This window comes from Haliaeetus albicilla, chromosome 9, assembly GCF_947461875.1.
Source record: "Haliaeetus albicilla chromosome 9, bHalAlb1.1, whole genome shotgun sequence".
NCBI classification, from domain to species: Eukaryota; Metazoa; Chordata; class Aves; order Accipitriformes; family Accipitridae; genus Haliaeetus; species Haliaeetus albicilla.
The window spans coordinates 29,331,993-29,358,865 of record NC_091491.1 but is presented as its reverse complement, the minus strand read 5'-3'; the positions used below and the strand labels follow the sequence as shown (position 1 = coordinate 29,358,865).

General features: G+C 46.5%; 2 protein-coding genes across 4 annotated transcripts; both read right to left on the bottom strand.

Annotated features, from left to right (window-relative positions):
* Window positions 1–1,252: 1,252 nt before the first annotated feature.
* On the bottom strand, window positions 1,253–16,534 carry PPP1R2 (protein phosphatase 1 regulatory inhibitor subunit 2). 3 transcript variants are annotated; one of them, XR_011326198.1, is made up of 8 exons: window positions 16,337–16,534; window positions 11,528–11,635; window positions 10,973–11,053; window positions 10,568–10,671; window positions 9,127–9,309; window positions 7,662–7,870; window positions 6,069–6,119; window positions 1,253–4,737 (listed from the first exon to the last, which is right to left on the bottom strand). XR_011326198.1 is itself a non-coding variant. In XM_069792338.1 (7 exons), the coding sequence occupies exons 1-6, from the start codon at window positions 16,492–16,494 to the stop codon at window positions 6,115–6,117; spliced, it is 639 nt and encodes a 212-aa protein (XP_069648439.1). In that variant the 5' UTR covers window positions 16,495–16,531; the 3' UTR covers window positions 1,253–4,737; window positions 6,069–6,114. The 3 variants fall into 3 exon arrangements, 2 of the variants coding, with proteins under 2 accessions (XP_069648439.1, XP_069648438.1); XM_069792338.1 differs by lacking the exon at window positions 7,662–7,870 and having other exon boundaries at window positions 16,337–16,531; XM_069792337.1 differs by lacking the exons at window positions 6,069–6,119; window positions 7,662–7,870 and having other exon boundaries at window positions 16,337–16,532.
* Window positions 16,535–17,549: 1,015 nt separating this feature from the next.
* APOD (apolipoprotein D) lies at window positions 17,550–23,810 on the bottom strand. Its single transcript, XM_009919550.2, has 5 exons — window positions 23,696–23,810; window positions 22,602–22,755; window positions 22,178–22,299; window positions 20,246–20,334; window positions 17,550–18,777 (listed from the first exon to the last, which is right to left on the bottom strand). The coding sequence occupies exons 2-5, from the start codon at window positions 22,722–22,724 to the stop codon at window positions 18,542–18,544; spliced, it is 570 nt and encodes a 189-aa protein (XP_009917852.1). The 5' UTR covers window positions 22,725–22,755; window positions 23,696–23,810; the 3' UTR covers window positions 17,550–18,541.
* Between the last annotated feature and the right edge of the window lie 3,063 nt (window positions 23,811–26,873).

The window sequence follows — 26,873 nt, the reverse complement described above, 5'->3', positions numbered from 1 at the left end:
TTAACAAGTTTGGCACTGCTTAAGTGTTCCCGGATGTAAAAATGACAAAGGCAAAGTAGTGTCAGCCATCCCCTCTCACCCTCAAAGGCAGTGACAGAGGAGTACAACTTACTATTCAAGTTAAACTGGGCAAGGATGAAGCAACGTCGCGCCAAGTCACAGGCTCCATCCTGCAGTTACAGGGACACAGTGCTGGGAAGCTGACACAAGTTGCTGACGTTCACTCTCAGCTCCTCCAGGAGTCTGAGGAGCTGCCGTACCTGCCCCCAGAGAGCCTGCTCACCCCCTGCAGTCTTCACACCCTCCAGCCCTCCAGTGCCCCATCATCTGCACCAAGCTTCACCTCTTTTTTTTATCCCTTTCCCTCTTTCTTATCCTACCCTCTCTCACTGACTTCTTTTTGGTCTCACAAGGATAAACAGTCAACATGGAAGGATGGAAGGGAATATAAGACTTCTTTCCAAGAAGCTGAATGCCTGCTGTACCCTGAACTGTCCCTCCCTTGGTTAAGGTGTCCTTTCACAGAAGAGAAGCTTTTTGGTTCAGTCAGTTGTGGTTTGAGGGGGCGGAGTTGTTTGGTTTTTTTAAGACTGGTGAAATGTAGGATCCAAACTACAAGTTACACAGATGCAACAATTGTATATTTTTGTGAACTGTCTGTCCCTCACTAAAACTAACCAAACTACCACTAGTTTGGTTAAGGAGTCAGTGCATCCATCACACCCATGTAGAAAAAACATCAAGTTAAGATATTTTTGTATCACTTAGGCTGTGTTTATGTGGTGAAATCCACTTTTCAAGTACAGTGTGCAATTGAAAAAGAAAGCCCAGCTCTTTTTTTTGGAATAGTTTTACTTCCTAAGAATTAGTTGGTGTTAGGCATTTTCCATTACACAATGCTAATGAGTGATTATTCAACGGTGACCGTGAAGAGACAGACCAGTCTTGCTTTAATCCTACGACATGCAAAGAAAATTACCTTGAAAAATGCAACCTTTTCTGGTGTGCTGCTGTCTCAAATTCATGATTCAGGTTCACATACCTGCCCTCACATCTAGGTAGCCAAGCCACCACAAAACCTGAGGGTGTGTATAAACTGATGTGTATCAAAGTTATACTGTAGAGTACTTCCCTGTTTGCAATGATGAAGAAACTGCAATAGTAGTTTAAGTATTCATCTATGAACACACCTGCAAACCTTACAATATCTGCCCGTTTCTTTTAAAAAGCTCCAGGAAGTCAAACCAATACATCTAGTATTAGTGCCATACAGCACTAATGAAAACATTGGTTTTATTTACTTTGTGACACTTAACACTGGTTTCAAACAGAATAATTACATTTGTGAGGTGGTATCATAATAAACACCACAAAAAGCATGTTACAGAAACAGAGAGTTCTGGTAAGATACACAAGTTTAACATGAGAGAGCAAGCTGTGGAAAAAAATATTTGCTGTTTCCATGAACTGTGTACAACTCAGTGTGAAAGAAACTTTAAGAACAGAAAAAACCTTTATAAAGATGGAGTTAAGGCTCTTATTTGCAAGTGATCTTCCTATTGGAAGCATATTGAAAATATTTTCTCTAAACAGGGTGCAGCTTGAGGACTTAAACCTGTGCAAGAAGCTTCACAATGATGACGCTGTGGAGCTCAATGTCCACATTAGTAAGGGCTGCATGTCTTTTGTTGTCTCTTTACACCACTTTTTGCTGTACAAATGAGCATTTACCATATGCACCTCATGATTAAGACATGCATGCAAGCTAAGTCCCCATCAAATGTAAAAAGAGAAAAGGCATTTCTTCTCTTGTCCCCATTCAGCAGGGAACTATAATTGCTATTCCAGAATAGAAGGAAATCAGACATCCCCTTTGTAAAAAAAGCCATACAGAGTATCTGTAGTTACTGCAAAGTCAGCTTGCCTATTTTAGCTTTTAAAATGCATGAAGGTGTAAGCCTGGATAAAATCAAGTAAACCAGCCCTCCAGTTAAAAGCAGCGTCAGGTACATCAGGTTGCACCCCAAGTGAGCAAGACAAAGCAGCACAAACAGAATTTTTGCTAGCACTGAAGAGAATGAAGAGGAGAACAAAGCCTTTAATAAAACCCATAACTAAAACAAGTACAAGTTGCAAAATGGCATCTAACTAAAACTTGGGAGGTTGGTGGCACAGAAAAGGTGGGATCACCCAGACAGCTCAAAATCATCCGACTAATGAAGGGACCTACTGTATATTCTGAGGTTCATTTAAAACCATCTTCATGGATCTATATATACTGTACCTCCCTCAAAACTACATACCCATTTCATCCAGGATTTTGGAAGCCATTACAGGGAAGGTCTTTACTGGAAGTTAGCAAAGGGGTTTTTTGCTTGTTAAACAAAATGCTTTGCAGGCATTGTAGGGTACAAAATACCCCTGCGGAGCACCAAAATGAAAATGAGGTCTTGGACACAGAACATGGCGGGGAGGGCGGGGGGAAGGAAGGCAGGACAGTAGTAGCTCATGTAAGAGCTGCTTCTGATGGATCCTGCCTTAATTGCGGGTACAAAGTACCCACTTGTACTTATCACAAAGTGCAAGTAATCTGTTTTACAACATCGCAGAAGACATCTGCATTACCCATACACATTGGTCAAATCTTGACCCATTTGTGCTCCAGTCTGATTGCTGAGTGCTGCCACTCTCTCAATAGGACTTAACTGCCCTAGCTGGGGCAGACCAGGCCGTCAGCTGGTCACTTTGAAATACAGGTTGGTGCAGACATTCCAACAGTCTGAACACTGCAAGCTGGTATATAAAGGGTGCAAACTTTTTGACATCCTATTCTTGGGAGCCAAATTTAAAGCTATGGTAAGTGACTTCAGGAGTCAGAAGTATCTAAATGCTTACTCTTTGCCCCTGTTTATTCTACAGAAGTGACCATGTTTGATACAGGAAGAAATAGCGTTCTCCATATTGAAAAATTAGCATCACCACACTGGACTGAATGAAGAGTTCAACTCTTTCTTGTGAAAAGATGCTATTAAACTTGATTCAGGTCCTTAGAAGACTAAATATCCCACAACTGACAACCCCGTTACCTACTAAAGGGAAGAGATAGTTGGGAAAGGCACACAACAACACCCAATTAGCACAATTCACAGGTATCTTTGGCGATGCATCCATTCTAATGAATTATTTCTGTATAAATCTCTCAAAGGACAGCATCTTATTGCTTTATTCACTCTCAGTCTCTCTGGGATTTCATGAAAGCTCACACTTCAGAATGCATATAACTGTAAAATAACTTTCATTCCTTTATTCAAACTTCACATATACAGTGGACAAAAAGACATTTTAAAATAGATCCATATAATTATATGGATTTTTGCAACATATCAAATTCAGATCAAAATTAAGATATACACTGTGTTCCATAACCAAACTAAAGCTTAAGTGTATACTTCATTTGTGTAATAAAACCCAGGAACTACTCTGAGTACTGGAACATTCACCAGTCAAATTCCACCAAATGGGAAGTTGTTTACAGCAATTTGGAGGTTCAGAATCCCTCTTTACAGGGGCTGTACAACCACACTGTAAACAAGTATTTGAATTAGGCAGTTTACCTTCTATTCTTCCAAACAGCCTTCATTTTACAAAAGCAGCTGCTGTAAGTTGCAATGGGTACAGCAAGATCTAGACCAGTGGTTTTCAGTACGCAGGTTGCCAACCCCAAATGAGTAGGAGATCATCAGCAGTTATCTTTATGTAAAGAACAGCCAGAGCCTAAACTCAGCTCATCTTCACAGTCCTGATGTGGATTTGCTCATGGCTGGGCATTTTTCCTCAAGTGCTAGTAGCACAAGCACTCTTCATGCAACTGGAAAGGACCAAAAGTTTGAAACAAGAGCTGGAAGAGTGACAGTGGATGTGGTTTTAAGAGAAAAGTTGGAGGGAACTTCCATGTTCTCATGATAAGTCAAAAGAGAGCTCCACAAAACATCCAGTCCCGATGGAAGAGATAATGACAGTTAAATGCAAAGTTCAAGTTAACACATTTCCAGTGTAAAAACATTCCCTCCACCAGATGTTAGTATTGCCTTAGTCAGAAACTAACAACTGATTCTGAACACCACTCCTAAAAAATAATACAGCTCTTCTAAAGACTGGGGAAGTACAGGTAATAACGTACTGAAATCTAGATTAACAGGTCAACACTTTACAAAGAAGTTGTAAGACTTAAATAATCCCTTTTTAAACTGCTCAACACATCTGATAAATAGCTTGCATGTCAATCTGATATATGCTGTACCGTTTGGCTCTTAAATCCCAAACCTTTCCATAACAGATACCAGACCTAGAACACTGTCAAATAAATAGTGAAAAACCAAAAGATACTGTCTGTTTCAAAGCATGAAGAGTAACAGTATATTACGCAAGATAATCAGTGTTATACATACAGGGAATGCCATTCTGGTTGAACAGATTATGAAGCAGTATTCTCCATGAAATACTAGGCACAAGAATAAATCAATTAGACAGTTTTTTCTGCCTAATGGACAAGTCTAAAATTAACATTCTTGGCAATACAACATTGTAACTGATATGCTTCTCAATATTTAAGAGCCTTAATTGCAAAAAATCATGAAGCGATGTTTATATTTGTGACTTTGACAAGCAGTTACAGTTCTGGACAGATTTCTTCTATGCTGTGTGCTCTACTTTCCAGCTGGTCACGAGTAGCATGTGCTGCATAAGAAAGATTACAAAAAATAGGTAATTCTTCACACTCATTGAATATTTTCAAAACGCACACAATATCCTCCTGAAATCATCTTTGCTTCTCCAAATGTAATGTTTGCCAACCCATCATAGCAATGCACAAGCTTTTAGTTTGAGAGTGTGGAAACTTCTAAAACAGTTATTTCACCTTCATGTTCTGAAGAAATGGCTAGCACCATTGTTCAGCATACCAAGCACTCAATGCTCAACACTCCTGGAACTGGGAGGATTTAACCCAGGAGTTGAGAGAGATCAATTTGCAGAACTAACATATGAGGTTCCTGAAACACAAGCAAGCATAGTACTTTTCAGGTCAAATTTCAATTCCAGATGAGACACTTTAAAATAAAACAAGGTTATAAATGAAGGAGCACAGTCTGTTGTGTTTTTCAGGAAGTCGTTAAACTCATGGTTTTGAGCCAAAGAACAGCAATAAATCAGAAAAAGCTCTCTCTCATCAGTGCTTTTCATATGAAAAAGCCCACTATATATATATTTATATTCAGTGGCATAAAGCAAAGATCAAAGAAAACTACGTCCAGATGATAATAAACTTTAAAAAAGGCCAGTTAGGCTCAGGCATGAGTTAGACTTGGTAACAAGCGCAGTATAACAAGTGAATAAATAGCATAGCTAACAAGCAGAACCAATTTGTGTATACTCCCAGCCTTCTCACTTAAATCATCTTTAGGGTGATGCTCACCGTGGTGAAGAAAACACAATATAATCTGTGTCTACCAAAGGCCAAAAGGGCACACCCAGTCAGATGACAGCTAAACTGATGAGCAGTTATCATAGCAATGAATGCTAAATGAACCATAAAGAGAGAACAATAGTTTTGCTGCTTGTCAATTGAACTGCTGTAGATCACACCACTGTAGCTGATACTTTTGTGTAGCAGAAGTAAAAACAGGTCTGCGCTGAAATCATCATGCTTAAATCTACCTACATCAGGAATCTCTCCTTCAGTGATTTCAAAGAGAATTTCTAAAAGAAAAGTGTTTATGGAAAGGAACAAAGGTCACTTTTGCTGGCAAAGTCTATTTATGTCATTTGTGGAGTCATAAATAAGGAGTAGCCAGAGAAAATCCAGAGAAGCTGAAACGCTAAAGCAAGTGATCCTAATGCAGACTATAACAACTTTAACTTTCTCTTCGACCAAAAGGCTTGGCTGCTAGAATCCATGTGCATGGGATAAAGGTACAGCTACTTGAGGCAAGCAAAGAATCGTCTATCCATTTAAAACACTCGGTAGCCCACGATGAAGACACGGGCAAAAACATACAAACAGTTCTCACCATTACTGACTGGACTGGCCATCTTCATTTCAATCAGCAAGAAATCTCAGTCTGTAACCAAGAAGCGCAACTCATTAGCAGACCTGGTGGTATCTGACAGAAACTTTCTTAAAAAGCTGTCTTAAGTCTTTAGCCCCTTCTTCAAAAGGAGAATGTAGGGATTAGAAGAATACTGTTAGTTTTACTCAAATACAAACCAGACAGGATTAGAGGGTAGAAAGGAACATCAGGAGCTGAGAAGGACAGAACCTTTAAGGGATCTTCACAGACAAATAAAATTCCAAGTGAGAAGAGGGTCTCAAATTGCCTGAAAAACAATCCAGAAGCCAGTGGAGCCCTAGAGTCACAACAGACCACTAAGAAATACCTCTTATGTCACATCTTTACCTGGAATGATCATCAGTACTATAGAAATCATGTTATTCCACTGGAATAAAAAGACACTGCTCTCACTTAGGTAGATTTACAGTCTCAGACATAGTAGGTGAGTGGTAGCAACATCACCAGATGATCTCGGTAACTTCAGAAGAAGTGAAGTCAAATGGAAGAAACTATCAAAATGTATCTACAATACAACATGCAGAAAAAGACAGACATTTCCTTTGCAGTTAAAGGCAAGTGTCAGAGCTGTTAGTCAGTTTAACGGAGTGAAGCCAAAATAAGCCATCACAAAAATCAGCTCCTGCATCACCCAATACACTGAGTAAAACCCCTCCTTTTCTGCTCTATAAAAAAGCACTTTAAAATATGATGTGAAGTCAAAGAGCTCTTCAAAAGCTATCCAGATGAAAAAAATCTTTCCACATGCTTACAGTCCTAACAGGGGAACCTCAGGAACAAGAATATTAATAGCATTTTAATCCACTTCCAGGAAGGAAACAACCAAATTGAAATACTGTTTTAAATACCCAATTGCTTAATATGACCAAAAGCATGGCATGGCCCAAAGCAGACTAGCAAAAAACCCAAGTAGCTACTGTTAAAACTAGCTATTTAAGAAATGTTCTGTAGCCCTAATACCTGTTTAATCAACATTTATAAGGAGATTCTTCTGTGCCCTCAGAATACAGATGAGTGTGATAAAGAGTTGTCCTCTCAAAAAAGTTACTTCAGTAAAACTTCGACATTACTTTAGCACAGCTTTGTTGCTGAACATTTATCACCTCAATGTAGGAATTTCTTAAAACACAGGCAGTGGCAGAAGACAGAGAGGTTTATTAATTGTTTTGTCCATATTCCATCGTCCTTTGACCAACCCTGCCACAAAGAATCACACATGATCAGTCTGAGGGTATTCAATTCACCAGCTGCTACAAAAAGTGAGACCAGTACTTTACCTCAGAAAAATTGATCACGTACACAGACCAAAAGCTATGATAGTTGATACAGAGATTAGGAGATAATGAAATATCAAGGTTTAAGCAGAATGATACAAAACAAAAGTGAAGAATTGAGAACTACATCAAGTTAATGGAAAGTATTTCTATATGCCATGGTGTGGAGGTGAACCAGTTAGTTAATGGGTTGATAAACTGGCAAACAGTTACGTTTATGGAATCTATTGGCCATGAGCAGTCCAAAATTGATAATTACCAGTTGTGGCTCTGAAGCTGGTTATGAGGCAAGGTGGAATGGACTTCAACAATAGAGATGGAAAAATGCTGCAAAGGTGTGCCTTCTTTCCACTGGCGAATGCAGCTGGGGAGCGGAGTTGCCTCTGTTTTACAGCAGAGTGCAGAGAGATGGCAGCTTCAAGCCATGGAGAAAGGTCATAAGGTTGCCTATTGGAGCCCTCCTTTCCCCTGGAGAGTGAAGTTCTAGTAAATAGCCATTATAAGGCGTATGTTAAGTTACTGGATAAAGTCAGTCCATCAATGGGTCTCAGACACATACCAAATGACCCTTTTGGAGCAATTATGAAGGCATTAGTCCTCCTGTAATAGATAATGGGACTAAAGTGCAATCCACAGAACTTAAAAACACACAACTTTGCAAATCACCTTTTTATTGTGTGGAATTTAAACTAATTTTAGAAGAGTTTCTAGTTCACATGGTTGTGAAAAGCAAATGTGAACCAAGTTAAACCCATGCAGCATCTTCCCAAGTCTGCAGACTGTGCTAACATTTCATAGTTTTGCCAAGCAACAGATGAATGTGGCTTAGACTTCATTGCCACTAGTCTCATAAGCAACAAATGTCAATTTTTTTAATGCCAAAAACTTGTTTGAAGCGCTGTTACACACAGAGGTGGGTAGTGAACAGCTGTAATTATTCACCAGAAGGCCACCACAAAAACCAAAGACTTATACAGTCTACCCTTTTCACCCAGAGAGAAGCTTAAAGATGAAAGAGAAGGTGTCAGCCTCTATAGTTTTATGAGTTTCCTATCAAAATACAGCCCTGAAGCAGGTTCCAGAAACAGCTCCCAGCTAAAAGTCCCAGACTTTCTTCCAGTAGCTGCACTAAAAGCAAAGCTGAGGGTCTTATCCCATACTATAGAAATGAACATTACTGCTTAAGGACAAGCACGTACCGAAGTCCTAACAGCAGTTCTACGTTACAGTAAGAAAGGCAGAAGTTCTTACTTCGGAAGTTAGATGCACTCCTCTCAACAGGGAGGAAGCACGCATGCTAGTTTCCCATTGCTGGCTACATGATAGTTTGGGAGCAGAACTGGAACTGAACCACAACATAGGGCCAGGCTCTCCCATGTGGCCACAGCTTTAAGTGTTCTGTACAGGACAACTCTTCCTTTAAAAAGGATGCTGGCAACTTCACTACCAAGAGTCAGTTATGCTGGGGAAACAGTATGAAGCAGAGGTGTTTGCTTTTCTGTTATGTCACAACAAACAAAAGCCCACATGCTACTTAGCAATACTGATGGTTTTGGTACCATGCTACAAAGCTACCTATCAACACAGCATGCAGTATTGCACATTGAGCATTACATACATACTGTGCCCTTTCTATTTATTCTCATACTTCAGTGTACTCATTCCCCAGCAGCTGAACGGACCACCAGCACTCAAACATGCTTTTTGATTAATCGGCAGCTCACCATGTTCAGTAGCTTCTGTATTCATTGTTTCTACATCTGCAGCATCATGCATCTCTTCATCCTCATCCTCATCATCCTCTTCTTCACCATGTAGTTCCTTTGCAATGAGTTGTCTTGCCAGTTTGATGTTTCGTCCTTCATTGTAGTGCATTTTTCTCTTCATTTCAAACTGTTTCTTTTTCTCTGTGGACAAACAAATGCGAATATTTCTTTCTTCTCTTTTAAAAAAAAAAATCAACTTATTTCCTCTTCAGAGAGGCACTAACTGCTTCCTATGTCAAATTTATTCCTACCTTGAAAGTGCATTGATTATATGATCAAGCAATCACTGAATTAAAATTATTTTCTTCAAGCAGTGGAGCGTTCTTTTAAATGAGCCTGACTTACAAAAAGGCTAGTAATTAATGGACTGGAATGGCTGAAGCACTTTTAAAAGAACCTGTCTGCAAGTAAGAGCAAGTCTGAACCAAGAGCAGCATCTAGTAACAGCATACAAAATTCCAAAGTTTCGCAAGCCTTGTTTCTAAGTAAACTTAAGGACAAATTGAGACATACTGGTGGGATAGAAAATGAACTTTTGCAGATGTCTGACTTGACTCCTGGCTAACTACCAAAGGCCTGTTATAAGAGATATATTTACCACATGTAGAAGAAAATATTTTCCACTTTCCCCATGGCCTGAGGCCTAACTTTGCTCAACATATTAAACATTAGTAGGTCTAGCAGTAACGCACTATAATTAGATTAAACTTTTCTTATTGGTAGCCCCAATGCTGTTTTTTTCCTTCCTTTAGAATAGTAAGGCTAGATGCTCAAAGCTGGGGCCAGGAAAGATGAGAAGGAACAGCCAGATAATGCAAGCCTGAAACCTTAGAAGTATTGTTGTTTGACTGTTTCCTCAAAATGTTCTAGCCCAAGCTAACACAAAACAATATCTCTGTTGAAGATGCAAATTGCTTTGGAATAAATGTAGATTTCCTGTTGGATCCATCTACCAGTTGCTTTGAAACAACAGAAATATCATCTGTAGGTCTGCAAGCAATTAGTAGCATCTTGACTGCAGTGGTACTCATTGAATTGTTAAGTCTACCTGAAATATGTTCAGATTAAGAACTATTCCCTCACCCCAAAACTGGAAGAGCTTCTTATTTGAGAAGTCTAGGTTTCTTAAGAGGAATTCCCACACCTTAGGCTTGTATACAAGCAGGCAGCCAGTAACAGCAAATTCCTGTTTATATGTAGATCCCAGACCAAACAGTCCTGATCAGAAACAAACAGTGTATTTGTTCAATCTTTTACTTACCCTTCAAAGACTATTTATCACCATTTTCAAATCACAACATTTTTCTGATAGTACTTCTTCTTCCCAAGTATTTCTTACTGAAAATCTGAAACCATTTGTAGCAAAAACAACAAAACAAAGAAAACAACTTATGCCTACCTCGTTCTTCAGGTGTTAATTCTTCATCCTCTTCCTCCTCCTCACTGCTTTCCTCTTGCTTTGCTATGATCTTAGGTCCTTTACCTTCAGCTGCAGCTGCCAGTCTACATAAATCATGCAATACAAAATGCTGAAACAGCAAGTTTTTCACTTATTTAAAATACATTAAATTTCAGAACACTCAAACTGCTTTGTTCATTATTTTTTGCCATATTTATGTGTAGAAACAACCTGCAAGAGGTTTTAAGTACCAGTGGCCCTATCAAACACTGAAAACGACTTAATTTGACAATAGCAAAAGTCTGCCTTCTAGAGAAACCAGCAACACCTTTCCATAAAGAAAAACTACTCCAGGAAAGAGCAAATTATCTTAACATTTAGTCAATTTTCTATGACAATACTTACTTTTTACTCAACACATCTGCTTTTAAGGGCTCATTTGATTCTGAATCACTCACTGCATCCTCATCATCTTCTCCTACCATGCTTGGAGAGCAAACAAAAAGTAGCCTTTATCAATAATTTGCTGCTTAAAATTTGCTTGATAAAACAGTCAAAACATTACAACACTCAATTAAAAGACTCCTTTAATACTTTAAAAACTTTCCAAATCTAATTTAAATATTGATATGACAAATTTATATTCTAGTACACAGATGTTAACTGAAAAAAAAATCAATACAAGTCAGACTTACTTATTCCATTCAAAGCCTAAAGCCTAAAACCTGCTAGACATAAACCTTCTAAAAATTGACTCTGTCCTTTTTGACAGTTCTCCTTGGTAGCTATAAGCTTTTATTTAGAAATTTTGTAAATCTGAATATGTTGCATATATCCAGTAGGTCTGCACAGTCTGTCAGGCAATCAGCTATAGTAAACACTACATCATCCACAAAGTCAATTTTGCTGTAAAACTACTGTCACCTGGCATCATTTAGGACAGCAGTTCAGCAAGCCTACCTGTGATAAGGAGTACTTGGCTCATCTATTTTCATCAAGCCATAATCTTTGCCTGCTGGGTGGTATGTAGCTATGATGTTCATTTCATCCCACTTCTGGGATTTTTTACTGAAATAAGAAAACAAAGTTAAATTTTCTTATATTCTAAAAACAATTAGTTCTTTGGCCACAGAAGGAATGTTTAGAACGTCTTTTGACCTCTGCTACATACTAAGCACAAAAAATATTATGACGCACAAGCATGTTCAAAGCATGGCTATTAAATAAATACTGTTCTATACATACTTCAGTGAAGTCATGACAAATTATCAGTGCAATTTAATTTCCCTAACAATTCACCATAGCTAAATAAACTCAGTGATCTATAACTGTATTCTTATTCATATACATACATATGTTTTTCTCAAGAAACTACCAGTCTTGTTCAATCACTGTCCCATTAACTGCCCACTTTTGTTACAAGTTACTGTAAAATCATTCTTCCTCTTATCACAACCCACAACACTTCAACAAAACCACATAACTTCCACCTCACCTCTGCTCAGTGAGCTGCTATGATTATTGGCAAAACTGTTACATAAACAATACCAACAAACAAATAACTTCCTGCAGTAAAATAAACAGCACTGAGCAAGCTGGTTATTAATACTGCTTTTGTAATCCGAAATTGGAATCATAAACCAGAACCGATTCACTGCTGTAATTAAGCTGAGGAAGTTTCACATTTTACACAGACAGGCACCAGTGATGTTACATTATTTAGAATTTCCTCAGTCAATCAGGTAATGTACCATTTTATGTATATTTGCAGAAACAAAAGCCTACCCAGACTGACAAAATATACAAGCCACAGGGAAAGCAGTTGCCTTGTGGCCAGAGGAAGACTCACCCCTCCACCGATCTAAAAGCCACAGAAATGTTTAACCAACAGAAACTACCAGGTTCCACATTTCCTCTATAAAGGGTATTGCAAGCTTCATACGAGGTGGTCTTTCCCTTCAACTAAACCAAGAAATTTAACTTTACAATAGTAAATTAATTCCACTATTTAATATTACCTTATGCATTAACATATTCCTGTTGCAAATTACTATTTAAGGAAGCAAATGTTACAGAGCTTTGTTGGTTTTTTTTTGTTTGGGAGCAGGGGGGAGCTTGAGGGGGGTAGTTGGCTGGAAGACTTTAATGTAACTACTCTTATTTAAACACAGTCCCTTCCAAATTTGAAAAATTTATTCAATCTCAATAATGCAACTGCTCTTGAGCAGAAGTAAAACAAAACTGATAAAGCAAAATTCCAAGCACAAACTAAATTTTACATTTACGGAGAGCACTGTATATAACACAATGGGGAAAAAACCCTAAAGGGATAAAAAAAAACAGATGCGGGAGTTGATGCAGAATCCTACATGCCACAGACTTATACTCCAAAAATGAATACAAATTAAGTGAGCTTAATCCCCTTAGCATATAGGAACCAATGCCAAACTCTCATGTTTGAGGCTTCAGATCTATTTAATAATTTTGTTGGAACTGTAACACAAGGATTGCAACCTAAGCGGACAACACGTGAGTCAGACTGCCTGCTCTGGCAGGGTGGAGAGTCATGAGCTTCATGATGACAAAGCAAGAGCTCTAGTCTAGGAATGGCAGTTATTCAAACCTATCTATTTAGGAGTCAAAAAATCACCAGTTAAACATCACCTAAACACCTGCTTAAAGTTCACCTATGACTAACATAAGATGATCGTATGGTTACATAGCGAGCGCATGAGAATTTTTACTAGCCATAGCAGTTGGACAATGGTACGCAGCCCCTGCAAAGAGACAGAGCTTAGTTGAAGGGGAAATGTAACAGATGGGAGAAACTCCCATCACATGCTTTGTGTTCACCATATTCACCCAGAGTGCATCAAGGTTTATTGCCTGAGCTCACAACTCAATACCTAATAATAATATTGGCAACCTTAGAAGAATCTTTTTGGCATACACTGCTCTCGAAGTTAGACAGCCTACAACTAGCAATTCAGTAAGTTATAAATAGAAAATTGAGGAAGCTTTTAGTGGTTTAGTTTTTCACACTCATTTCTTTAAACTCATATTCCAACACTAAAAGCCTTGGCTGTGGAACACGTCCCAAAGCACAATTTAGAATTCAGCTAGGGAAAAAAATTATCGTTAGTGGCAAACAGACAAACATGTCATTTCACCTCTCCATGTAAAAAGCCATCACAGGAGAGTGACTAAGTGCTCTAAAAACCCACACCTCCTTTGACCGTCTCCAATTTAGCATGCTTAGGCACGCCTGAGAAGCGCAACGTTAATGAGAGAGCTTAGGACCATCACAGAAAAATGCTTCCTGACACCCCTCAGATATAGAAACAGGAAATCTAATCTTCCTTAGGAAAATCAGATTTGAAAAAAATCTCATAAGTGCTCAGTTGTATTCTTTCACTTCTTTAAACATATATAATTATTTATTTTGACACCACACCTTGACAGGCAAGAAGTTTCTGCAGCAGTATTACTGAAAGGAACACCCTCACACCTCACTTGCTCCTACCATTGCAGACTCTTCTCTTGCCTGTACCGACACAGGTGCTTGCACACACATGCACAGACTTACTTAGTTACTTTGTAAAATATCAGATCAGCTCACTCAGGGGCTCTTACAGGAGCCTTAAGGCAAAAAATACTGTATAGCAGGAATGCCAAGAACATGTCTACCATTAAACCATGATCTCAGCTCTCAGGCTCCAGTTCCAGTGGTGTGCCAATTTCACAAACTTCCCTCTTGCATCATATTTTCATTGAGGGAGTTTTCCGAAGAATTTTACCATCACTGACAACAGCGCAAGGTCAATAATGATGCAAATACACGAGAGCTCTACTGAACGCGGTGCTTTGAGAGATGACAGCTCACACAATGTGCTCTTTCATCTGCAGCTATTTTAAAGGTATTCAGACCTGAATTTCAATATTAGAAATAAGCAGGGAGGCTGCTGCTAAGAGGCACATGAAGAAAGCAGATACCTGAATTTATGAACTAATTTTTAATCTTCAAAGAAAATCACAGCTATACTATTTATCATTCTTTAAGTACAAAATTATTTTGCTGAAGTCAGAAATAACACTGATTTAATGAAGTGCTGCCAACCACAAACAATACCTGCACACAAACCAGCTTTAAATACCCTATACTGATCTTTCCAGGAGATCTTCTAATGCAGCCTGCCAGGTTAGCCAATATCCTTTAACTTGCAAGGCAATTTCAGAATTAATCTAATTGACTTTATTGATTCACATTGGTAAACAGGAAACAGAAGCTGGACTCCTGCCCACTTAACTGCTCCGCAAGAAATTACTGTGTACTATAACCAATACACCATATACTCAGCTCATCAGTTTCTTCAAGATGGTACGCAAGAGACTGCAGAAAATAAAATAGAGGCTACCAACAGCCAGTTTTATTTTAAGTCTGGTGTGGTAGTAAAGACTTTGTGCTACATTATATTAAAACTAAAGAACAGGAAAAAAATCACAACATTTGTGTAGCATATGGCTACTTACATTCAGCCCCTTCAAAAACATAATCTCATTTCTTCAGTTGCAATAATTTCTTCCTGGAAAGCAGGAGCAGCTAACACAGGCAACACAGCAAGCCAAAAAATTTCAGTCTTACCTTGCTGACTTTAGACTATATTCATGACTTAACTAGGCAAAGAGGAAAGAAATATTACAATACAAAAAAAATAATTGCATGTCCATTTTATTTTATCATTATTTCTCTCCTTGGAATATTGAGTGAGGTCCCAAATGAAGAAAACAGTCAAAAGCAATTTCATAAACGTAGAGGTCAGGTCAAACCCTGGTCATCGTAACGTGATGGAGTCTCAGAGCAACATTAGGCAGCACGTACTGGGTGCTAACTAACATCAGGAAAAGCGCAAGAATTCTTACTGGTCAGGGACAGCTGCTGGCTGGCTAACGACCACTTCTTGCATATTTGGACTAACTCATCATGTTACAATGAAACCAAGATTTTCTTGTCATTCAAAACAGAAACCACATGGCCAGTGCATATTCTCAAGTGTGAGATCTTCACAGATGAATCTTGCACAAGCAAGAATACATCTTACTTATGTTTCCAACCCAGGAGAGGTCCTCTCCCCAGGGACACGCTTCTGGTTACAGAGAAATAAGCTACCTTTGAGAAGGCCACGAATAAGTGTCCCATGGCAAAGTGTATTTCCCAAACTGTAAACTATCCTCACAGCTACTGTAAAACCCTTCTGTTTGTCTTTCCGAGCGAGCATTTAAAGCAAATACTGCTTCTGCTAGCACTACCTAAACAGCAAAGAATCACATCAGCTCCTTCAGGTGCCACGCTGCGCTCCTGGGAAGAGTCACGACTACAGTTCCTCGGTTCTCCCCATTCGGGCAGCCCTCGCGTTCTCCACCCAGGGCCACAGCCCCGCCACCCCCTTCCCTCACACAGACCACCCTGCCCCGAGCAGTACTCCTGCCTCAGCCGGCTGCTTCCGCTGCTGCCTGACCGCCGCCGACGGGGGGAACCGTGCTCCGCGGCCGCCACGGCGCGGGAAGCACACGGGCACGACCCGCGTGGCCCGCTGCACATCACCCCCAAAACACGGGACAGCCCACGAACCCCCAGCTGGGGACGCCGCCTGGCACACCCCGCTCCGCGGAGGCCCCGGACGAGCGGGGCCGGCGACGGGGCCCCGCTGAGACCCGCCGCCGCCTTACCACCACCACCGGGGCCCCGGCCGGGGTCGGCGCGGCCCTCACCCGTGCTCGTCCTCGTCGCGGGCCGGGCTGGCCCGCCGCGCCCCGGAGGCCGCTCCCCCCCCCGACAGCTTGCTGCCGCCCTTCTTCAGGATGCCCTTGATGGGCCCGCGCCCCGCCGCGCCCGACGTCGAGGCGGCCGGCACCGAAGGCGCCTCCATCGCCGCGCCGCCCGCCCTCTCTCCCGCCCGCTTCCGGCCTCCGCCGCCGCCTCGGCCGGCCCCGCCCCGCCGCGCGTCAGAACCGCCGGCCCGGGGAGGCGAGGAGAGAAGAAGAGAGGAGACGGGAGCCCGCGCCGCCACCGCCCCCTCGGCCCGCCGCGGCCACGCCCCCTGGCGGCCGGCGGACCGGCAAATCCCCGCCCGCTGTGCGCCCGCTGGGAGGCGCCCTGCGCGCGCAGGTGCGTGCGTGTGGGTGGGAGGTTCGTGCGGCCCCGGACCGAGGTTGTCACGTGGGCTGGCCGCGCGGCTGCGGGGGGGCTCGGGGCTACAGCAGGGCCGCCCGCACGAGGAGGAAGACGGGAATCTGGTGGAGCAGCGGCGAAACGACCTACCCCCAAAACCTGACACACCCGGGAGCCGGCGCGCAGCTGGCAGCATCCTGGCGCGTCCTCCGTCATCCTTACAGCCTGAGGATATGCGGGTGGGGTGTGAGATGCTGTGTCGCAGCAACTGTGGCATTAGGGTTTCGAACTTGAACGTGGCGGTTCTTTCTGATCCCTGCAAGGCCTCCCTCCCATCTCAGCCTCCTCCGACTGGTCAAGATCAGTGAAATGCTGGCTCCCTGCCCAGCTCCTGCAGCCCTCCCAGGGCAAGAAAGCGCTTTGCTGCACACACACCCCAATCGAGGTCCCACCACAGCAGGTGTAGAACACGTCCTGCAGTTTTACAGTATGCTATGCCCGCATCATTATTTCTTCACGTCAGTGGAAGCAGCAGGAGATGGGGGTCGCTGCCAGCCAAAGCCATGACAAGGGTTTGCTGGCATGGCTCTGGCGATGGGGGAAACCCGCACATCGGACCCCAGGGAGCTGGAAAGACCTTCAGGCTCCTGGAGCAAACCATTTAACTTCAGACGTGGTTGCTTATGTTGCATTGCGCTCCCACTCTGGCGCTGCGCTGGCCTCAGAGGAGAGGCAGACCCCACACGCCAAGCCCCTGGCCTGCTCGAAAGGGTCATGCAGCTGGGAAGGTACAAAAGCTCCCACAAAGCAAGATACTTTGATTTAATTTTTAATGAGTTGCATCAATGCTATTCAAGCAGAGTTGTCGCGGTGCCTGGTGAACACCTGCCTGGGCAGATGCAATGCCAGCAGGCACTTGGCACGTACAAAAGCGGTGAGCAGGATGTCAGGCAGAGCCTGCCGTCTCTCGGTGTTCAGGGAAAAGCCTCCAGAGGAGAGGGCAAGGGAGCAGCCCTGTCTCCTTCTGTCTGCTTATGGGTACTCTCAGAGCTGACCCCTTGGGAGTGCAGGACTAGCCTCACTAGAGGCAAGACAGGACACATACAGACACTGGGGGTGGAGGGATGCTGAATTTCTGGACATTTTTAGACTTTAAATACGAAGGGCCAGATCTGGTTTCTAGCGAGGAGGTCCTCTGACTTGGCAGCAACATTCTGCACCAGAAAACATTCAAGACCCCCAGTCTCAGTTCCCAGGCTGTAGGACCGACCCACCGTGTCTGGGCATTGCCGTTGGGAAGGCAGTGCCCGCAATGTAGCTCAGACACCGTAGACTCCTAGCAGGCCCAGAAGCATCAAGACTAAAATGGGAAACAAACCTGGAGCTGTGTGATGAAAGGTTTTTCCCCAGGACTAATACTTGCACATGACATCTCATACCCTTTCCCATCCACATACTGGAGGACTCACAGCAACAGCAGACCTGGCCTGGCGCTGTGTCACTGCATGCCATGAGTTACGTCTCGGGAGGGCAGTTACATTGGTCCATGGGCATCTGCACTTCACGGTTTCTCTTCTTCACCCATTAGCTTTGAATCAGTCAGTTACACTGCGAAAGTCAGGGCGAGACAAAAAAGCGGGGAGAGCGATAGAGGGAACGACAGCAAGGAGTAACTCAGGGCTGGCAAACTACTGTTAGCAAAAGGATTATTACATTTCTCTATTACATAGAGAAATTCTAATGGATAATAAAGAAAGCAACAAAGTTCATCGCTGGCCTGGCGCTGTGTCGCTGTGTGCCGGGAGTTACATCTCAGGAGGGCAGTTAACTTGATCCGTGGGCATCATTTTCTCGGTGTCAATCTTGTAGGACTGGAGAATGCTCTTCAGGTGCTCCACGGTTTCTGGGTGCATGTCGGGAGATCTTGACATAATCCAGGCGTAGTCAACATGGAAGAGCCAGAGGATGTTGGTGCAGGAGTAAACCAGTGAATAGTTTTCATAGTCGGTGGAGATGACCCAGTAAGGGGCAGAAGGCATGACTAGGAGATAGAAGGGCACAGTGAATGCCATGGGTAACCAACTCTGGACTGCTCTGCAGCACTAGAGCCACAGCTCCTGGTGCTGTTCCCACTTTTGCTGCTCCTGAGCCACATAATTGTGGTCAGTACAGGGAGCTGTAATTTATAAAAGCCTATCAGGTCTCCTTGTTCTGCCCAGAGGGACTCGAGAAAGCCACAGAGGTCTTGCTGGGAAGTTAAGACTATGACCTGAACAGCTCGGATGGGCCACAGACAACCAGCCCAGCTCACACCCGTGTGAGGGTGCTTGCTGGCAGGAAGGAGCCCTAGGGCTGGGAGCTGACACCGGTGATCTGAGGAGCCTGAACCACCACCTCCCTCCCCACCACCCACTGCCCCACACAGCCAGCGGGAGCCCGGGCGGTGGGAATCGGTATGGCTCAGCCCATCCCACCAGCACCAGCCACGTGAGTCAAATTCTGTTCTCCATCAGGCTGCTATGCCCAGAGCATCTGCTCTGATGAGGGAGAGCCACTCCAGCTTCAAACTGTCAGGCAGAAAGCAGAGGTGGGTCCAGCGGGCAGGCATAAGTGCCCTGGGATTTATTTCTGATGCACTCAGGAATGCTGGGTGCTGTTCTCTGGGGCTCGTGTCCAGTGAGGATGACGGGGGTTGCACAGTCTGCAGGCAAAATGGCCGCAGGTGATGCCTTAGCAGCACATAATTAAGTCTGGCTGTGCTCATGAACAATAAGTGTCCTTTGCAAGTACCTCTGCTCCACCCATTTCTCCAAATAACTCCTCTGTGTGAGTGCTATGAAACAGCCAAGGAAAAGGTGTGAGGGAGCAGAATAAAAAGGGAGCCAAGAGGAGACTTCTGCTCACTTTCCAAGTGTTGCTGCGGACAGAGGAAAGTGCTCTGCAACTTAAGTAAAATGCACTGCACCTCGGCAGGCCCCTGTTGTGTGTTACATTGACAAGGGAAGAAAACGCAAATAAAAACACATTATTAAAGGTTATTAAAAGGTGCTTGTAAGCCGAGGCAGGGTGGACTGGTAGCTCTACTGCTGTGTTCAGAAAAACAAGCCTACTCCTGGCCCTTGCAGCGGCTGTGGGGCTGCCTCTCCTACCTCCCTGTCCCCATCTATGAAATGACCTGGAGGGATGGAAATGCTGCTGATCTTTCTCTCGCTTTAAGATCAGTTGGTGAAGAATGCTCCACCACTGCGGGGGCTGTTGCTGTAAATGATGTATAAATATCACCAAACCACTGCCTGCTGGTCACAACATCTGTCCTAATGTTTTGCCATTGCCCCATCATGCTGCGCTGAAGTCACCGGGGCAGCTTTGCCTCTCACTTTGCTAGTTTTGCACCCCTGATGACATGGCAGGGGTGCCTGCTTCATGCAGGCGCTGCCCTCCCGCGCTGCTGAGGCCAGTGGGAACCAGGGAGCCGGTGGAGGCTGCGAGCCTCCCAGCCACACACTTACACCAGTTAAAGCGGACGCCCAGCTTGGCCGGCTCCTTCACATCCATGTGCATCATTTCTCCTTCAACTTCATTGACTTTTCCACTGGAACTAAGGGGAGAACGAGAAGGCAAGAAATAAAATCAGGTGAATTTGAAATCTTTTTTTTTTTTTCCTTCCAATAAATCATCCTTCCTGACACATCCACCTGCCAAGAGGTGGCCGTAACATGTACCAGCTAACCACAGCATCCCCAGAGGGACAGCTTGCCCCTGGGGACGGTTTCAGCAGCACCCAGGGCACACCAGGTCCTGAGCCAGGCGCAGCGGGGCAAGTGCTCTCCCAGGTTAAACGACCCCAGCCCCCCAGGGTGCCTCTCTCCAAGTGCCCCTGCCAGCAGGGTGTACTTCGGTGCCAGGGGGACAGTGACAGAGAATAGGGAGAGCAAGACCCCTCTGCACAGGGCAGGAGGATCCCAGCACTGATCTTGGATGTGCCAGGGAACAGCTCAACTTCTGCTAGTTGTGGAAGGCCTGTGTTCACATCTGTTTAATCACCTGCATTTTTTCCAGGTCACGGCACATTCCTCCACACACAAATTACCTGTTGCTGCTTGGTGAGCCAGGGTTTGTTTCGCTGCTGGTTCAGAGCACTGCCGTGCTGGCAGCAAGCCCTACGACTCGGGCTACCTGTCTTATAATTGCATTTTTCCCCAGATGCCTCAAGACCTGGACGCTGCCTGTGGGGCAGGAAAGTTTCATGCTTCCCTGTGAAACAGGAACACCCAAGGAGGCAGAAGCTAATGCAGCCAGCAGCAGAGAGAGGTCAAGGGTCTGATGCTGGAGCCGTGCACAGTGCACACCTGACCCAAAACATTCCTGACATTTCAGGGTCCTGAGCTGCTGAAATGGTGACACCAGCTGTCAGATTAATCTCTGCAGATTAATGCAGGCGCAAATAAATGGCCAGCTGTTTGCCAGGCGCTGCCCTAGCAGTGGAGCTGCAGAGACAGTGCTGCACAGTCAGCAAGCGGCATGGACGCTGCTCTCTGCCGGACACGACGGATGTGTTGCTACGTTGTTGTTATTGTGAGCCAGAACAAAGTCCCCATGCCATGCCAGGGAGCGCAGGGGACAGCGCTGCGTTCGCCGCTCGATCCCTCTTATTCATTCAGCCACTCACAGCAGCACCCCACAACAGCCGGGGCTGGTGATGGAAACAGATGAATTAATATCTGCATCTGTCCATGCGAAAAGCCAGGAGGGCTTGGCATAATTGCCAACTACCAAGTACAATAAAGGGAACAATCAGTGCATTCACTTTGCTCACTGATTTAAACTGGCAATGGTTGCTGATCCCCTTACACAGCAGTTACTACCAGTGCAAGGTGAATGCTCCAGAAAAAGGCTGACAAACATTTGCTTAAGTAAAAATGACCCACGTGCTTTACCTTCCCTGACCCTTTGCATTGCGTCCCTTTACTCCGAAGCAGAGAGGACCACAAAGCACGGGCACCTCTCAGCACACTGGGGCACAAGCTGGTGGCTGCCATCCCATAACCAGCCCTGTGACCCTCCCTGGACAGGACCTGGGGCATCTGGCTTCTCAGCCATCACTGGGGATCACAAACCAGTCAGGGGAGAAACCCAGGCTATTTCACAGTGGAGTCACCATGTGCATTTGATCTATTTTCTCACTACTCACCTTGGACAATGAGACAGACACCTGGTGAGCCCCAGGGAAGCACCAGCGGAAACCAGAGACCCACATCTCTGCCGAAACCACAGCAAAGCCCATTACCCCAGCAGAGCTACTGCAACCACATGGTGGCTTCCCCAGCACCCCCAGATCCAGAAACAGGCAATTTGGAAAAAACTGACCACCCAGGATGGCAAGAGAGGTGACAGGAGTGCCACCCCTGCGGCAAGGACACAGCCTGAACACAAACACTTACAGCATCTCCTTGTTGATCACCTTGAACTTCCCGTTCTCCCTCAACGAGTAATTTGCCTGGATGCAGCTTCCTTTCTCGAAACTTGATGGCAGCTTCTCTATCTCGTACCATTTCCCCAAATACTGATAGAAGAAAGTCCAGAGAGACACTTTTAGCACAAGAGGGCTGAGGCAGAGCAGCATGGCGTGTTTGCTGGCACCGTTTTGACTGCTCGGTTCGTTCAGGCATCCACCTCCATGGCACAGGAGGCTGCAGGGGGCTAGCGGGGTTGCAGACCCGTGCTGGCAGCTCTGGCACAAGGCGTTGAGACCAGATCTGCCAGCCCCCCCACCCCCGCCATGCACCCAGGCAGTTTGCCATCGGTCCCATGCCCCCTTAGCTTAACTCGCTACCTGCCGTGAGATTTTTAGAAAGCTTTTCACACCTTGTTGATATCGAAGTTTTCTTGGACTGGTGGATCTGGGCATGGTCCCATGTGAAACATCTGGCCTTTCCCAAAGCCGAGGAAGCCGAGCAGGACCGAGAGCCGCACTGCTGTGCCCAGCATGGCTGCGCTGGGATGCAGGCAGGAGATGGACCTGGGGAGGAGGAAAATAGCTGAGCTGGGGCATCCCTGGAGCAGAACTTTGTGTGAAATACAGCAAGGACAGGACAGCTGCAGCAGGGCACCTCGGGGACACGGCAAGGAGAAAAGGATCATGAGAAGAGCACAAAGCCACTGTGCCAAATAAGTCCCCAGCCCAAAATGGCCTCAGCTGTGCTCAAGCTGTGCCCAGCAGCTCTGCGGGAAGCAAGGCAATGCCTGGTGAGAGCACTTCTACCCATCACCCACACCTGACACCTAGCAAGATGCAGGGGTGATAAACCCCCAAGGACACGCAGGAGCATCATCATCTGTCCAAAGCTGAGGTAAGGAGAAATGCAGAGATGTTTGCTATAAAATGCTGGAGCACAAGGAACATACTCCAGGGCCGGGACAGAGCCGAGGCCCTGGGACATGGAAGCAAGCAGTGTACACATGCAAGAGCCTGCATGGTGAGAGGGACATCCCCATGTGTGCCAGGGCTGCCTGGCCCTGCAAGGCAGTGGAGGGACAGTACAGCTGCCTCTGTGAGTGTGCCAGGATGTACACAGCACTGCAGGGTGGGCAAGTTGGTCGAGACTCAAATCAGCACCAAATAAAACATGAACCAACCCCCAAAAGCATGCTGCGAGGAGGGAAAGGACATGCTTTCCTGTGGAGCAGAGGCAGGAGCTGTGCTGCTCACCCCCAAGCAGCCCCTGGAGCCAGGATGCTGCCCATGTGCTTTGAGGTTTGCTTGGGGCAGGTTGGCACCTACAGACCGTGCAGCATGGGGCTACTCTGCTTCCCTGGCCAGAAACTCCTCCACAGGAGCAGCAGTAGCATTTTCCCCAAGTTTAAAAGAAAAGCCTAGTCTGTCTCCAGCCGCAGGGCATGGGCCCCACGGCGGACACAAACACAGGTCCCATTTTGAATCTCTTAATTCAGAAACGTACCTTGGCTGATAAGGCGGAGTGATGCTCTGCAGAGGACCAGGGCTGCAAGAAACAGCTCTGTGGTGAGCTCTCTGCCTCGTCGTTTTATAAGCGTGCTGGGATCATCATTATTCAGCACTAGCACAAACCACTCCCTGGTCCTCGACGTGTTTTGTTTTTTTGGCAGGCCAGTCAGCTGCCTTCGATCTGCAGCTGGTACGAAGCTGGAGATGGGCTGCAACTTGGCTGCTCACCCAGGCAAACAAAGGCACCCTACGTGTCTGGGTATCGCTCTGCAGCTGTGGAGCTCTCTGCCATTTGGCTGCTCACAAGAGCCTCAGACCTGGGTGCAAACAGCAGGGGAAGGGGAGAACTGCCGCAGCCTTTGAGAGGGGCTGGGGACGGCAGCGGCTCCTGTCCTGCTCCCTCTGGCCCAGCAGCAGCCATCACCATGCTCCCAGGGGGGACGTGCAACCTCCACTGCCAGGGGCCACTTGAGCCCTGGAGACCTTCTGGGCCACCGCAACGTTGTGGTCCCCATCACAGTCACTCACAGGAGTACATGGGGAGAATTAAGTAGCGGGAGGTATTGCAGGCTCAGCTGGGGAGCTGCAAGACCTCTCAGCAGTTTTTCCTCTAGATTTTTAAATCTCACTACTAGGAAAGATGCTGGTGCAATTAGTTCTGTGCTGACCTGGCAGTTTTTCCAACAGGTGCCCAGCAAATGACTTTGACAGCAGAGCAGCCATCTGTGAAGGCAGCGAGTCCCGAGAGTTATGCAAGAAAGGTTGAGTAATAGACAGGATGCTCTCTGTGTTTAATTACATTTTCTTTTAATCTAATCTCTGTTGAGACTTTCTCTCTAGGTGTGTTTTTACACGCTGCACCATGTACTTTACTCACACATGCACACACACACTCTGGAGCCCCTGGCTGCCCACATGCCACCCCAAGAGCCACAAAGAGCTCAGTCCTCTCCCTTACTGGGGCCTTGCTGCTGAGGTGTGTCCTGAAACACGGCCATAGCCGAGGTGCTCCCAGGACCTCGATGGCCATTACGGCTCAGCATGGCTCATCCAACGCAGACCCAGCAGCACTGGGAGAGCTGCCACTCCACCGCCCTGCCGGCAGCCCTTGGCATGGGGCAGGGGAGCCTGCAGGGGCTCTCCCTGCCTGCACACAGCTCCCTCAGTGGTTTGGCAGCCACCATGTGCATGTCCCTGATGGGGTTGCTCTGGCTGCCCATGTCAAAGTCAGAGGTGTCCTGCAGACCCTCCGCAAGCCCCACGTTCATCTGCACCTCTTGTGATACAAACAGGTTAGAAATCAGAAAACCTCTGGACAGACGCCCTGACCTGAATGGTACGAGCACTGCCATGCTGTAGTGCACTGCAGAGGTGAGATCCACCCCCCCAGCAGACCAGCAGGCTCAGTTTTTCTCCTGAGCTTGGCTGCCTGCATCCTGCAGAGCAACCAGAGGAGAAAGCACTGCAGAATGGCCAGCCTTGGCCACAGCAGAGCATTTGCCCTGTGTGTGTGAGGACATGGGGAGGTGTGTCAGTGTGCATATCCACATCTGCGCATGGAGCGCTCTCCCATGGGATGGAGCAAGGACTCCCTTGCTGTGGTGGCAGCATTTTGCCCTTGAATGGAGAGGTTTTGATGAAGCTTTCCGCCCTGCTGCAGCAGGAGGGCCTCGTGCTCGCTCTGGCCTCCAGGCACTGCCCAGCACCCCAGGGCTGCCCTGCAGTGCTGGCCCTGCCGGAGATGTGCCCAGGTGACTGGGCACTGCGGTTTTGGCTCCCAGCACCCTGCAGCTAAGGTCACACCAGAGCAGCGAGGCGTTCACCCAGCCGTGCTCCACGAAACCTTCTGCAGGAGCGTGTGTTCACCTGGGACATGGCCAGGAGGCGATGAGGAGCCAGGAGCCACCAGGAGCCGACAGTCCTTAAGCCCCAGTGAGACCGGGGATGACGTGTGGGGTGGGCTTTGCTGTAGCCATCAGCTCCCTCATAGCCAGCACCAACAGCAGTGGAAGCAAACCTCTGTCTTGGTAGGACACGCAGGGGTCCCACCTCCAGCCGAAGGCAGCACCTTCAGAAGCCCAGGGACGGCAGTGCGTGGAGCCCCACTCCTCCAAGGGGCAACCCATGGGTGGTGAGGCACCGCATGCCTTGAAGCACAGATGACGAGAGCTGACAGCCGAGCTCGCTGCTGGCTGCTGGGACCTGTCTCCACGCAAGCGCTGGCTGCGCCTTCCCCAGGGGCACATTTCTGGGCTCTGCCTGACCACAGCGGGAAGCATCCAGGTATCTATCTGCTACTCCTGTGTTGGAATGGAGCAGGCTCGGGCTCCCGCAGCTGAGTCCCTGCTCGGGGCCACCAGGCCAGGCCGTGTTCAGCAGCCACCCCATCCCCAGCACTGCCAGGACTCTCCTGTCATCCCGCCTCCAGTGCCCACTGGGACTGCTCACCCACACAGACCAGGGCCCTGCTCCACGTCCCGCCTGCCGTTAGCCCGGAGCAGGACTCCGCTCGTGAGCCCGTGCACCTTCAATGCACACCAGAGCAAGGGTTTGGGAAAAACGTAACCTTATAATTGCACCTAATTGTGGGGTGGGGAGAAGCCATCTCCACCTGGTAAGCAGGTCGTACCCTGGAGCAGAGGAGGGGAGGCACATCAAAGGGCAGGAAGCTGGAGCAGGGGTGGGAGGACAGGAAGGAGGAGAGCTGGGGGGAAACCAGGGCGAAGCGGGGGGGCACCAGGCACGCTCTGAACACTTCATGCAAGAATGAAGCCTCCCCCACATTTCTGGGTGATGAGGCAGCTGCAAGGCAGGCGTACAGGGTGCGTGCACAGCACACGGAGGGCGAAGCGCTGCAGGGGTTGGAGGACACGGCAGCGCAGATGGAGTGCATGGGCAGCGTGCACGTGTGGGGACGCAGGAGTGGATGCAAAGCACGCACGGGGTGGGTGAGGTGGCACGAGCTACACAGCATGTCCGGGGGTGGGCAGGTGAGGCTGCCCGGGGTGCAGGGCACGTGCAGGGTGTGCATGGGACGAGGCAGCGCTGGGCACACGCTGGGCATGGTGTAAGGCAGCACTGCGTGCAGGGCACATATGGATGGGCTACATTGGCCGGGATTGTCTCATGTTACTTGGTTGTCTGTTTCTGAGACGAGGCTCGGCTGGCCCTAG

Excerpts from the sequence above, each read along its gene's own strand:
- PPP1R2 (XM_069792337.1), bottom strand. The coding sequence starts at position 16,494 with ATGGAGGCGCCTTCGGTGCCGGCCGCCTCGACGTCGGGCGCGGCGGGG. Across the intron at positions 11,636-16,336 it reads CGCGACGAGGACGAGCACGG|TAAAAAATCCCAGAAGTGGG; the intron begins GTGAGGGCCGCG and ends TTCTTATTTCAG. Across the intron at positions 4,738-9,126 it reads TACAGAAGCTACTGAACATG|CACATGCTACTCGTGACCAG; the intron begins GTGAGCTGCCGA and ends TTTCTTATGCAG.
- APOD (XM_009919550.2), bottom strand. The coding sequence starts at position 22,724 with ATGCTGGGCACAGCAGTGCGGCTCTCGGTCCTGCTCGGCTTCCTCGGC. Across the intron at positions 22,300-22,601 it reads AAAACTTCGATATCAACAAG|TATTTGGGGAAATGGTACGA; the intron begins GTGTGAAAAGCT and ends TTCTTCTATCAG. Across the intron at positions 20,335-22,177 it reads GTGATCAACAAGGAGATGCT|TTCCAGTGGAAAAGTCAATG; the intron begins GTAAGTGTTTGT and ends TTCTCCCCTTAG.